General features: G+C 42.6%; 1 protein-coding gene across 2 annotated transcripts in view; it reads left to right on the forward strand.

Moving 5' to 3' along the window:
- Positions 1–14,278, forward strand: part of LOC130281910 (arsenite methyltransferase-like) — a 70,247-nt gene that overhangs the window by 30,419 nt on the left and 25,550 nt on the right. For both annotated transcript variants that reach the window (XM_056529653.1, XM_056529652.1), the window contains exons 4-7: positions 353–480; positions 2,384–2,534; positions 4,229–4,365; positions 6,361–6,430. In XM_056529653.1, coding sequence (XP_056385628.1) covers positions 353–480; positions 2,384–2,534; positions 4,229–4,365; positions 6,361–6,430 — 486 coding nt within the window. The remainder of the gene's footprint in view (positions 1–352; positions 481–2,383; positions 2,535–4,228; positions 4,366–6,360; positions 6,431–14,278) is intronic.

A 14,278-nucleotide genomic window follows, 5' to 3' on the forward strand; every position in this document is an offset into this window, starting at 1 on the left:
TGCCCCCCTGTGGGCCATCCCAAAATGTCCCGCTGGATGGTTTGGAGGCATTTGGCACCCCCCCCCCCCCCAAATCTGGTCAGTTGTACCCGGGGCCCCTGTCACTACCTCTGATACAGATGTGAACTAAGCCTAAGCCCTCAGGCACACTACCCTCACTTGTCCCCTACAAGCCTGTTAGTCAGTAGTCTCATGTTCATTGTACCTGTTGTTTTTAGCATTATTATGTCATACACTATATTAATACCCTTCTGAACGTTAGTGACAGTACAAAATAAAAAATAAATATTTATAATACTTGTGATAAAATACTTCTATATAACTTTTTATATTTTCCTTTTTTTTTTTTCAGAATTATTATGGGAAGCATCTGAGTAACACAAAAGATTTGAAAACTTCAGCTTGTGCTGCCCCTGCAAAACCCTTACCAAAACATATAAAGGATGCACTGAGTGAAATTCACGAAGATATTACATCACGGTAAAGAATTAACAAGTGAATTATGTTTTTAAAATTGATGCAATATAATAAGAAAAACTGTATTAAAAAAACATATGAAGTAAAATAATGCAAAAAGACATTCAGATGTAAACATACTAAAATCAAACTGAATGGAGTGGGCAGCTGCTAGAAGGGTGTTCAGTACTGGAGTCATATGCAGGAAAATGAATCATTTCACTAGTCGAAACAGTTATAGACATGGTTACGCGGATACACAGATGGCGCTGCACATGGTGCACCTGATTATTGCTGAGGATATCCAGTTTAAATTGCCACATGCTTTATCTGCACAAGGATCAGTCCCATTTAAGGGCTCGTTCACACAAGCGTGTTTTGTTTCAAACTCGCAGTGGGTTTCCAGCTGCAAGTTTGAAAGGGTCGGAATCTCTGCTGTGGAAAGTCCGCCGCAGACCCCTTTGAAGTCAATAGGGTCTGTGGCTGATTTTACGTCGCGGAGATTCCACTGCTGAAAATCAGCTGCAAATGGCCAGCGGAGAGCCCGTCCCTTTCAAATTCAAAGCATGAGTTTGAAACAAAATATGCTCGTGTGATAGGCTATGCCGCTGTCTTCTCCATGTGGAATCTGTTTGAATAAGTCGTATGCAATTTATTTTTAGATATTATCTGAGTGGCATGCACAATATTCCACACGGATAAATTTTTGGAGTTACAAAAATTCCATTCATATGCAATGGAGAAAGATTGTCATTGGATTTGACTTCGATTTTTGTGTGGATTCCTTGAAAAATAAAGACTGAACTAGTTCAGCACCAGAACTCAGCTCCCAGTCTTGTGCTAAGAATGAATTGTAGTGTCGAGGCTGCACGTCCTGTCAGTATGTAGAGCAGGAGCAGGAACCCTTAGAATCAGGGGACTCTAAGCTTTCAGGGGGTATTAAAAAGTCATAATGTTTGGGAGGCCACAGGCCAAAACCAAAGATGATTTTGGCCTTATTGCCTGACTAAATAGGGGTAATCCTTATGTGGATCCACAGCACATCAACTGCACATATCAAAAAGTCAGAATATATGCATCAAATGCAAATTGAACAGTTAAAATTATACAAAATAGTGCAAAATGTGCCAAAAATCAGGTGCAAATGCCTCACTAAATTCCCTCCTTGGTGTCCACAGCCAGATACTAAAAAACAAAATATCTTAAGGGTATGTTCACACGAGCGGATCCCCAGCGCATATTACGCTGCGGATCCGCCGCTGAAGGGTCGATGTACGCTGCCTTTACAAGCAGACACACTGAAGCGATGTGCAAGTCGCTACGCATGCGCGGTGTACATGCACAAATTGCGGCCGCACCCCCAGCTCTATGAGCTAGGCCGAGAGCTGTCGCGATGTGCGAGTCTATCGCACATCGCAGTGTGTCTGCTCGTAGCAGTGTATTGCCAGTCCGAGCAGGCAACTGTAAAGGCAGCATACAGCGGATCTGCAGCGTAATACGCGCTGGGGATCTGTTCGTGTGAAGGTACCCTAAGGGGGAGATTTATCAAAACCTGTGCAAAGGAAAAGTTGCCCAGTTGCCCATAGAAACCAATCAGATTGCTTCTTTCATTTTACAGAGGCTTTGTCAAAAATGAAAGAAGCGAGCTGATTAGTTGCTATGGGCAACTGGAAAACTTTTCCTCTGGACTGGTTTTTGATAAATCTCCCCGTGAAGCCTATGTTGGGTTCTAAGTCCCGGTTACAGATGGTTTCAGAATACCTACACCTGGAACACCATACTGATTTTTAGTCTAGGATAAGATGAAATCACCCTACAGAATCAAGAACTGGAAGATTACTAGTAAAGTAAATGCAGTACCATGTATGACCACTATGCTGCTTTGTTTCTTTTACTATCTTCCTTTTTATTGTGTTGTCTCTGATAGATATTTTGGCTGTGGGCTCACGGTTCCACAATGTTTGGAGAGCTGCAGAATTCTGGACCTGGGCAGCGGGAGTGGAAGGGATTGTTACATTCTGAGCAAACTGGTTGGGCCCATGGGACACGTCACTGGCATAGACATGACTGATGAGCAGGTATTGTATTCATACTGGTCATAAGACTATAGAACATATGTATGGGTGTGATAATGTGCCCGTGGTAATTTGTGAACAGGAATGTAAGGTAAAGAAAAATAGGCTACACAATGGGGTGGCAGAAGGCAGAGAAATGGGGGGAATAAATGGCTAAAGATAAGACCTTTGCTGGTTTACTGCTATTGGTGTGCTAAGGGATTATCTATGTTATTATGGAAACACAGATTTGTATTAAAGGGGTACTCCGGTGCTCCAGCATTCTAAACATTTTGTCCAGGCCGCTCGGAACCGAAGACCGTGATCGTGACGTCATGGCCACTTCCCCTCGTGACGTCACGTCACACACCCTCCATTCATGCCTATGGGAGGGGGCGTGTCTTTCGACACGCACCCTCCCATAGACATGAATGGCGGGGGCTTGGCTTGACGTCACGAGGGTTGTAAACATGACTTCACGACCACTGCCTGAGGGGCCTGGCGTTTGTTTAGAAAGACGGGTGATCGTGGAGGGCCTGAGCAGCGGGACTCCCGCGATCTGACATCTTATCACGTATACTTTGGATAGGGGATAAGATGTCTAGCAGCAGAGTACCCCTTTAATAGCCTGCATTATAGTCCAGAGCTGCTCTGTAATTCTGTCAAGCTCACTTGTTGTCAGACACAGCATAATAATTTAGCTGAGCTCCTACATCATATGACATCGGACATTGAGTGAGCAGAGATTTCACCTCTGAAGCCCATAGAACTGTTAGGCTAAGTTTCCACTTGGGTTTATTTCTGGCAGTTTTTGGAATACAACCACTGCAGTTTTTGAGCCAAAGCCAGAAGTGTATTCAAAAGGAATAGGACATATAAAGGAAGGACTTACATTTCTCCTCCCTTATGGATCCACTTCTGACTTTGGCTCAAAAACTGCGGTGGCAGATATCCAAAAACTGCCAGAGAAAAAACCAAGTGGAAACTTAGCCTAACAGTTCTATGGGCTTCAGAGGTGAAATCTCTGCTCACTCAATGTCCGATGTCATATGATGTAAGAGCTCAGCTAAACTATTATGCTGTGTCTGACAACAAGTGAGCTTGACAGAATTACAGAGCAGCTCTGGACTATAATGCAGGCTATTAAAGGGGTACTCTGCTGCTAGACATCTTAAGTGGAAACTTAGCCTTAAAAGGGTTTTCCAGGACAAACCTTATTTTTATTTTTTTTCAATCAACTGGCTCCAGAAAGTTAAACAGATTTGTAAATTACTTCTATTAAAACATCTTAATCCTTCCAATAATTATGAGCTGCTGAAGTTGAGTTGCTCTTTTCTGTCGGCAACAGTGCTCTCTGCTGACATCTCTGCTTGTCTCGGGAAACGCCCAGGTTAGAAGAGGTTTGCTCTGGACAGTTCCCGAGACAGGTGTCATCAGAGAGCACTTAGACAGAAAAGAACAACTCAACTTCAGCAGCTCAAATGTACTGAAAGGATTAAGATTTGTTAATAGAAGTAATTTACAAATCTGTTTAACTTTCTGGAGCCAGTTGATATATAAAAAAAAGTATTTTCCAGGATAACCCCTTTAACGCAGCTCTGTGCTACATAAACTGAAACTGTGAATGATAGTAAATTGCATAAAGCCTCATTGTCCCTATTGATAACAGTATAGTTATTATTTCAATAATTGTGAATATTTTCATTTCTGTTTCCCAGTTAGAGCTTTCAAGGAAATATATTGATTATCACACGCAGAAGTTTGGATACCAGCAAACTAATGTAGACTTCACTAAGGGTTACATTGAAAACCTGAAAGGAGCAAATCTACAGGATGAAACTTTCAATGTTGTGGTGTGAGTAATAATTACATATCTGTTATCCTAGTAAACTATCCTGGAGAGATCTGGTACCCCAGGGGTATGGGGAATGTCACACCTCTTTGGTCTTTTGCAGAACCCATAAACAGAATATAGGCTGCTGTTCTTGTAGCATAAATCATCTTATTGCATTGTAGACCAAACTTCATATACATAAAGGGAGTGATCCCAATAATAAAACTATTTTAGGGAATTGCTATTAAGTGGTGTAACTTGAAGAAACTGGCCCACATTTATCATTGTAGTGTAAGTGAAGCATTTTTTTACACCTTTTTTTGTGTGCTGGTAATGTGTAGGAGTACCAGATTTATTAAAGGGTACCTCTCATCAAATAAACTTTTGATATATTTTAGATTAATGAATGTTGAATAACTTTCCAATAGCATGTTAATGAAAAATATGCTTCTTTCTATTGTATTTTTCCCGATCAGTCCTGTCAGCAAGCATTTCTGACTCATGCTGGAGTCCTAAACACTCAGAGCTGCCAGCCTGCTTTGTTCACAGCCAAACAGGTTGTGAACAAAGCAGGCTGGCAGCTCTGAGTGTTCTCCTTTGTGAACAAAGCAGACTGGCAGCTCGTAGTGTTTAGGACTCCAGCATGAGTCTGAAATGCTTGCTGCCAGGACTGGTAGGGAGACCCCTAGTGGTCATTTCTTCAAAGTGGAAAATTAAATAGAAAGAAGCATATTTTTTTAATAACATGCAATTGTAAAGTTATTCTGCATACATTAATCTATAATATATCAAAAGTTTTTTTGATGAGAGGTACCCTTTAAATGGTCACAGAGCATTTGATAAATTTTGTGCAGGTCACATTTTCTGAAATTTCTCTCTTCACATACACCAAAAATCTACACCATGTCTGGGCTGGTGTAGTTTTAGAGACTTTTCAGTGGCTTTGCGCCTTTTTTTTTTTTTTTTTGCTCCTTTTCACAAAAAGGCGCAGTTGATAAATCCCTTCCATATCATGTCTATTGCCAAAATCAGTGGATTGCAACTCAAAATCAGCAGAAATGTGTAAACAAAAAGGGGCAAAAATAGGCGCAAAAAACCCTACTTGCGCCTTTTTGGCCCCTTTTTTAGACACAAAAAAACAGTCTAAAGACAATGATAAATGTGGGCCATTGCACCTAAATGAAAAATCTTTAACAACGCCTATCACAGGTGATTTAAAGCCCTAATTATTCCTCACATTTTTGGACCATTGGGGTTCAGAGCCCTGGTGTGTCCGTAACCTGTGCACTCCCTATTGTTACAGTACTGTTCAAGGAAACATAAATGTATTAACAGTATTAGGCCATGTTCACATGACCAAAAATGTGCAGAATGTCTGCCAAGAAAATACGGAGGAACATGCCGCACATTTGCTTTATTCGGCAGCACTAGGACCTCTCGAAAATGTTCATAGATGGCAATGCATTTCCGAGGGTAATCCGCAAAAACATTGAATGTGGTTCAATGTTTCAGCGGATGCAGAAATTGGGTTTGCTGTGGAAATTCTGCTGTATGTACAGTGCAGCAGAATCCTATTGAAACCAAAGTTTCAGGGTTCAAAATTTCCAAGTGGAATATTCCCGCCATGTGAACATAGCCTTACTGTCATTTCAGAAAAAGTCATAAGGAAAACTACAGTGTATCATAGAAACATGCTAAAAGTTTCATCAGTGGGAGGACACCACACTTAACTGAGCGCTTCTCCCCTCTGGTTCTAACTTTGGCTTTCCGGGCATGCTGGGAGTTGTAGTTGTAGCATCCTGATTGGGAAACATTCGGTTATACAGTAACAGTTTAGCCAGAATATTTTGACAGCCATGTTTAACTGGATCCCATGATTGTAGGCAGCACAAAACTATAGGTTATGAAACAAGACACAGCTGTTGAGCACATAACCTTGGTTATAAAAATCCTTAATCTGGAGTGACACCTTGTGGAGTATTCATGTTACTGATATTGATCACCTGTTTCCTGCAGTTCTAACTGTGTGATAAACCTTAGTCCGGATAAAAAAGCTGTGCTTAGTGAAGTCTACAGAGTTTTAAAGGTAAGACTGCAATAAATTCCAGTTTTTCACTTTTTAAAAGGGTACTCCACCCCTAGACACCTTATTCCCCTATCCAAAGGATTGGGGATAAGATGTCTGATCGTGGGGGTCCTGCCGCTGGGGACCCCCGTGATCTCCCTGCATGCGGCATTCGTTTAGAGCGTCGGGTGCACCGCCGGAGGCTTGTGACTTCATGGCCACGTCCCCTCAATGCAAGTCTATGGGAGGGGCGTGGCATGGGAGGGGCATGGCTCTGATGTCATGAGCCTCCGCCCCGCATCCCCAGTCACCTGGCACGACCACCCACAATCAGACATCTTCTCCCCTATCCTTTGAATAGGGGATAAGATGTCTAGGGGCGGAGTACCCCTTTAGGGTCACTTTCACAATATCAGTGTCCGTATATTTAAGCCAAAACCAGGAGTGGAACAAAACACAAAGGAAAAGTATCATGGAAAGCTCAGTGCCAGGGCCAATATATTCAGCTCCATGTCTCATGTCAATAAGAGGTGTGTAAATCTGGAGGCAGAGCTACCCCTAGTGGAGACAAGAAGCAGCCTACAATTTATTGTTTTGTGTGTTAGGAAATGCTCCAAACATTTATGCAGCGACATAGACTATACTGTAGTATTATACAGCGCTGTGTGGGGGGAAAAACAAAGCAAAAGAGAGGTTCACAGATTGAGACCAATATCCTATAGTTTATATGAATGCCTGGAGAGTATCTGTCATTAGGAAAAACTTTTGACACGTCCTAGTGAGCAACATGGCAAAAGTTAGGATCGACAGAGGAGGACGAGCCAGGAGAAGTCTGCACTGCTGAGTGCTCCTCTCCCTGCTCTGTGTCATGTGATCGAGACATGCTCCATAGACCTACATGGAGTCTCCATCATGTTACACAGACCCAGGGAGAACATGCTGAGTGTGAACTTCTCCTGGCTTGTTCTCCTGATCGGTGGAGATCTGGACACTCAGATCCCTACTGATCCAAACTTTTGATGTTGCTAGGACAGGTCAGAAGTTTTGCCTAATGACTGCACTGATTTAAGGAGCGTAAACGATATGTATCAAACTACACAATCTACTACATATGTATCAAACTACTCAATACCTTAAGGCTACTATATAGTTGTTATGCTCAAATATCCACCTTAAAGGAGTAGTCCAGTGGTGACCCGTGGTGAACAACTTATCCCCTATCCTAAGGATAGGAGATAAGTTTGAGATCGCGGGGGGTCCGACTGCTGGGGCCCCCTGCGATCTCCTGTACGGAGCCCTGACAGCCTGCGGGAAGGGGGTGTGTCGACCTCCGCACGAAGCGGGGGCCGACACGCCCCCTCAATACAACTCTATGGCAAAGCCGGAGCGCTGCCTTCGGCAATCTCCGGCTCTGCCATAGAGATGTATTGAGGGGGCGTGTCGGCCGCCGCTTCGTGCGGGGGTCGACACCCGCTATCTGGCCGGAGAGCCTGGCCCCTGTACAGAGAGATCGCAGGGGGCCCCAGCGGTCGGACCCCCTGCGATCTCAAACTTATCCCCTATCCTTAGGATAGGGGAAAAGTTTTTCACCACTGGACTACCCCTTTAATACATAGAGGTAGATAGAAAAATGTCCATATATATAGACTACTGTGGTCTGTGCTCTGTAACTGTTTAGTCACCAAAATGTCCTGGAATACCACTTAGAGGTAAAAGGGTATATAGCCCAGGCTATTACCTGCCTCCTGTCCTTGTCTCGGCTTCATTATGAATGTATGATTTCTCCTTGACGTAGATGGTGGATTTACTGTAACGAATCGGGGGACAGCCCTGGCCAGTGGCATCTCATCAAGTGAACTGCTCAGTTGCCACACTTTGATGGAGTTAGTGATGTCACTATGGCATCCTGCACAGACCAAAGTTCCTTCCAACACATTTCAGAGATAGCAATCTCCTTCCTCAGAGAGTCATGATTTAATGACTGTGAGAGGGCAACCTTTTATTAAACTCTTTGCTTATTCTTCTAATCATTTTCTCCCTTTTTTATGTAAAAATACAGCTCTATTAATAACTTTAAAGGGGTACTCCCGTGGAAAACATGTTTTTTAAATCAACTGGTGCCAGAAAGTTAAACAGATTTGTAAATGACTTCTATTACAAAATCTTTACCCTTCCAGTACTTTTTAGCAGCTGTATGATACAGAGGAAATTCTTTTCTTTTTGAATTTCTTTTTTGTCTTGTCCACAGTGCTCTCTGCTGACACCTCTGTCCGTGTCAGGAACTGTCCAGAGCAGCATAGGTTTGCAATGGGGATTTTCTCCTGCTCTGGACAGTCCCTGGTACGGGCATCAGGTGTCAGCAGAGAGCACTGTGGACAAGACAAAAAAAGAAAAGAATTTCCTCTTTAGCATACAGCTGCTAAAACGTACTGGAAGGGTAACGATTTTTTCATAGAAGTAATTTACAAATCTGTTTAACTTTCTGGCACCAGTTAATAAAAAAAAAAAAAATTCCACTCTTTAAAGGGGTACTCTGATGGAAAACATCTTATCCCCTATCCAAAGGATAGGGGATAAGATGCCTGATCACGGGGGTCCCACCGCGGCGGACCCCTGCGTTCTCGGGCCTGCCAGCGGCATCCAGAACATGGAAGCTCGGAGCTGTAGTCACCAATCATCTGGTATGGAACGGAGTTTGCTCCATGCACCGGATGACTGGGGTGCCACAGCAGAGATTGTGGGTCCCCAGCAGCGGGACTCCCGCAATTAGACATCCTATCCCCTATCCTTTGGATAGGGAATAAGATGTTTTCCTGCGGAGTACCGCTTTAATTAGGATTTTAGTGGCTTCCACATTAGTAGAGTTTTTCCATAGTTAGAGAGAAATGGACTTCTAGGGATATTAGTGAGACATACTGGAAGATGGCAACCTATCCTTTGAATAAAACTATTACTATTTGCAGGTTTTACATACAATTTAGTTTGGGGTTGACTGTTCTCTATATAAATGGTTAAATCTAAAAAATGTAACCTGTGTCTGACTGTATGTTGGTGTAAGTATCATTTCCTGGGAATACTTACTGCTAAGTACTGATACAGGTTTTAACTTAGTCCCTGTTTTTAGAGGCGTATAAAGAATTCATAGAGCCCTATAGCAAAAATCAGAAGTTCATCCCCCCTTCCAGGCGGGTAGAATTGCATGCAGACTGTGGAGGAGGCGTAGAGATCTGTCAGTCATTTGTGGTGTGCACTGTGTGTGGGAGACTCAGCTAACCAATGAAACAGTGCCAGCTGCAGGGGGGAAGATAGTGTAGATAGAAAGGGGGGACTTAATAATGTACCTGGGGGTGGAGCGGAGGGAGGGGTTAGAATAGTTAATACGGATAGGCTTCATAGGGAAAAAAAATCATACACCATTGAATTGCATGATAACTAATGCCAGAAGTCTGACCAATAAAACTGATGAACTGGAGTTGAAAATGTCTGAGGAGGATTATGACATAATGGGTATAACAGAGACTTGGCTGGATGATACCTGTGACTGGGCGGTCAACATACAGGGATATAGTCTATTCAGGAAGGATCGGACAAAACGGAAAGGGGGAGAAGTTTGTCTTTATGTAAAGTCCAATCTGGAGGCCGCACTGCAGGAGGATATATGGGAGGGAAACGATAATGTGAAATCATTATGGGTAGAAATATATGGAAATAAGAATAAAAAAAATCTGATAGGAGTTTACTATAAGCCACCAAACATAATGGAAGAAGCAGAAGATCAATTACTGAGGCAAATAAACAAGGCAGCAAATCAGAATGAGGTGATAATAATGAGGGGCTTTATCTATCCTGATATAAACTGGGAGACTGAGACCTGTCAATCTCATAAAGGAAACAGGTTTCTGACTATAGCTAAAGACAATTATCTGTCCCAAATGGTGCAGGGCCCGACCAGAGGGGGCGCCCTACTAGACTTAACCCCTTAACGACGCAGGACGTATATTTACGTCCTGTGCCAGCTCCTGCGATATTAAGCGGGGTCGCGCTGCATCACATCGCGTCGGTCCCGGCGCTCATCAATGGCCGGGACCTGCGGCTAATACCACACATCGCTGATCGCGGCAATGTCCGGTATTAGCCCTTTAGAAGCGGCGGCCTTTAGAAGCCGCCGCTTCTAAAGTGAAAGTGAAACTATTCCCGGCTAGTCAGTCGGGCTGTTCGGGACCGCCGCGGTAAAATCGCGGCATCCCGAACAGCTTACAGGACACCGGGAGGGCCCTTACCTGCCTCCTCGGTGTCCGATCGACGAATGACTGCTCCGTGCCTGAGATCCAGGCAAGAGCATTCAAGCGCCGATAACACTGATCACAGGCGTGTTAATACACGCCAGTGATCTGTGTAAGAAATCAGTGTGTGCAGTGTTATAAGTCCCTATGGTACCTATAACACTACAAAAAAAAAAAGTAATAAAAAAGTGTTAATAAAGGTCATTTAACCCCTTCCCTAATAAAAGTTTGAATCACCCCCCTTTTCCCATAAAAAAATAAAACAGTGTAAATAAAAATAAACATATGTGGTATCACCGCGTGCGTAAAGGTCCGAACTATAAAAATATATCATTAATTAAACCGCACGGTCAATGGCGTACACGTAAAAAAAATTCCAGAGTTCAAAAAAGCGCATTTTGGTCACTTTTTATACCATTAAAAAATGAATAAAAAGTGATCAAAAAGTCTGATCTAAACAAAAATCCTACCGATAAAAACTTCAGATCACGCCGCAAAAAATTAGTCCTCATTCCGCCCTGTACGTGGAAAAATAAAAAAGTTATAGGGGTCAGAATATGAAATTTTTAAACGTATAAATTTTCCTGCATGTAGTTATGATTTTTTCCAGAATTGGGGTATCATTTTAACCGTATGGACCTACAGAATAAAGATAAGGGGGGATATTTATCAAAGGATTTATTCTTGTTTTTCCTGTCTAAATTTGTCGCACAGAAAGTCGCAGTCTAAATATGTGTGACTTTTTTGGGACTTTTGCTCTAGAGGATTTTTAGAACATGATGCATTCTGGTCTATTTTAGATGGAAATGCACTGGAAAATGCATTGGTGCTGAATTTATCAAAAGCGACTTTTCTGCGACAAGTCGCATTGGCTGAAAGTACGCCGAAATGTCAGAGCATGTTGGAGCAGGTTTAAATACAGTCTAAAGCATAGATCCTGAAGTCAGTGCACAGAATTTATCAAGAGCCTTGCGCCTTTTGATAAATTAGGCGCACAAGAGACCAGCCTAACCCTCTGTAGTTTGGTCTATATTGATGCAGGACATAGACAGCTTTGATAAATATCCCCCACTGCGTACAAACGGAAGCCCCCAAAAGTTACAAAATGGCGTTTTTTCTTTGATTTTGTCGCACAATGATTTTTTCGCCGTGAATTTTTGGGTAAAATGACGTGCAGTGCCACCTACAAAAAATCAAAATAGACAAATCACTAGGCCCAGATGGCATTCACTCCTGTGTTAAGTAATGTAATAGACAGACCCCTATTTTTAATATTCAGGGACTCTATAGTGACAGGGACTGTTCCCCAGGACTAGCGCATGGCAAATGTGGTGCCAATATTTAAAAAGGGGTCAAAAGGTGACCCTGGGAATTATAGGCCTGTTAGTTTAACCTCGGTTGTATGTAAATTGAATATCTTCATAAAAATAAATGTATGACTCCATATCAGCATGAATTTATGAGGGATCGGTCCTGTCATAGTAACCTGATCGGCTTTTATGACGAGGTGAGCTCCAGACTGGACATGGGGCAATCGCTGGATGTCGTATGTCTGGATTTTTCCAAAGCATTTGATATGATTCCACATAAAAGGTTGGTGCATAAAATGAGAAGGATGGGGCTGGGGAAGAATGTGTGCAAGTGGGTAAGTAACTGGCTCAGTCATAGGAAACAGAGGGTGGTCATTAATGGTACTTATTCTGATTGGATGACTGTTACTAGTGGGGTACCACAGGGGTAAGTCTTGGGTCCTGTCCTACTTAATATATTCATTAATGACCTGGAAGAGGGGTTGAATAGTAAAGTAGCAATCTTTGCAAATGATACTTAACTCTGTAAAGCGGTAAACACAATAGAGGACAGTGCACTGTTACAAATGGATCTGGATAGGTTGGAGGTTTGGGCTGGGAAGTGGCAGATGAGGTTCAACACTGATAAAGGTAATGTAATGCGCATGGGCAAGAAAAATCCGGGCTGGGATTATGTGTTAAATGGGAGAACACTTGGGATGACTGATGTGGAAAAGGACTTGGGAGTCTTAGTTAACAGTAAATTTAACTGTAGTGACCAGTGTCAGGCAGCTGCTGCCAAGGCTAATAAAATCATGGGGTGCATCATGGGGTGCATCAATTATAAGCGACTTAAGTTTAATGGTCTGGAAATCACCATGGAAACAAAACTTTGTAAGGCATTATCTGCAACAAAAAAAAGAAAAATAATAAAAACAAAAATGTAATTCTAATTTCCCCACTGTTTAATTCCTGCTTTTTTTTTTGGGGGGGGGGGGGGGGGGGGGTCTGAAGCATCCACAGGAAAAGAATTCAATCTCCTGATCTATTACCAAAAATAAATAGAAGCTGTACAAATCACTAGTCAGATCACACATAGAATACTGTGTACAGTACTGGGCACCAATGTACAAGAAAGATATAGTGGAGCTTGAGAGGGTTAAAAGACGGGAAACCAGAGTAATACGGGGAATGGGAGGACTACAGTACCCAGAAAGATTATCAGAATTAGGGTTATTTCGTTTAGAAAAAAGAAGGCTTAGGGGCGACCTAATAACTATGTATAAATATATCAGGGGCAGTACAGAGATCTCTCCCATAATCTATTTATACCCAGGACTGTATCTATAACAAGGGGCATCCTCTACATTTAGAGGAAAGAAGGTTTCTACACCCCGCAGACGGGGGTTCTTTACTGTAAAATTCTCTGCCAGAGGAGGTGGTCATGGTGAACTCTGTAAAAGAATTCAAAAGGGGTTCTGGATGCATTTTTAGAGAATAATAACATCACCGGTTATGTATACTAGATTTATAGGGACAGAACGTTTATCCAGGGATTTATTCTGATGTCATATTTGGAGTCGGAAACAAATTTTTACCTCTAGTATGAGGGATTTCTGCCTTCCTCTGGATCAACACAACTCAGTAGGGACTTATTAGGGTTATAGGTTGAACTTGATGGACTCTGGTCTTTTTTCAACCTTATGAACTGTTACTATGTTACTCATTGTCCAGCAATGCCCTGTGGCTCCAAGCCTGTTACCTTCAGTCTAGTACAGGGATACTCAAATACTTTCAGAAAAGGGCCACTTACTCAGGTCCATTAGCAGGTGATGGTCTGATTAGAACTGAGCGGAGTAGTTCTCTTTCCTTCTTCTTCTCCAAACCACGATTTCAGAATGTGCCAGAAAAACATCTTAGACTCCATTCTTTTCTAACATGCATCCCACCTCTATACAATCTCCCCATCTATAATCCTCCAAATGGTAATAATGCTCCCTTGGTTCCCCACACAGTAAAAGTGGGATAGGTTACACATCAAGTATGTCTCCCACAGGTAGAAACCCCCCATTAGGTAGGTATGTCCATATGTAGGTAGTTTCCCCATGACGCAGAAATGTCTCTCATGTAGGCAGGTGTAGTCCCCCATAAGGCAGATTGGTCTTACATATGGTCTGGTGATGCTGTGGAGGAGGCGGAGCTGAGAGTGGAGGTCACATGTTTCCTGTACAGTGTCCAATCATTGCTCCTCAGTGTTACCCCAGAAGTAAGGTAATTACATGAGGAGATTTGTTACA

Source organism: Hyla sarda, chromosome 7, assembly GCF_029499605.1.
Source record: "Hyla sarda isolate aHylSar1 chromosome 7, aHylSar1.hap1, whole genome shotgun sequence".
Taxonomy (NCBI): domain Eukaryota; kingdom Metazoa; phylum Chordata; class Amphibia; order Anura; family Hylidae; genus Hyla; species Hyla sarda.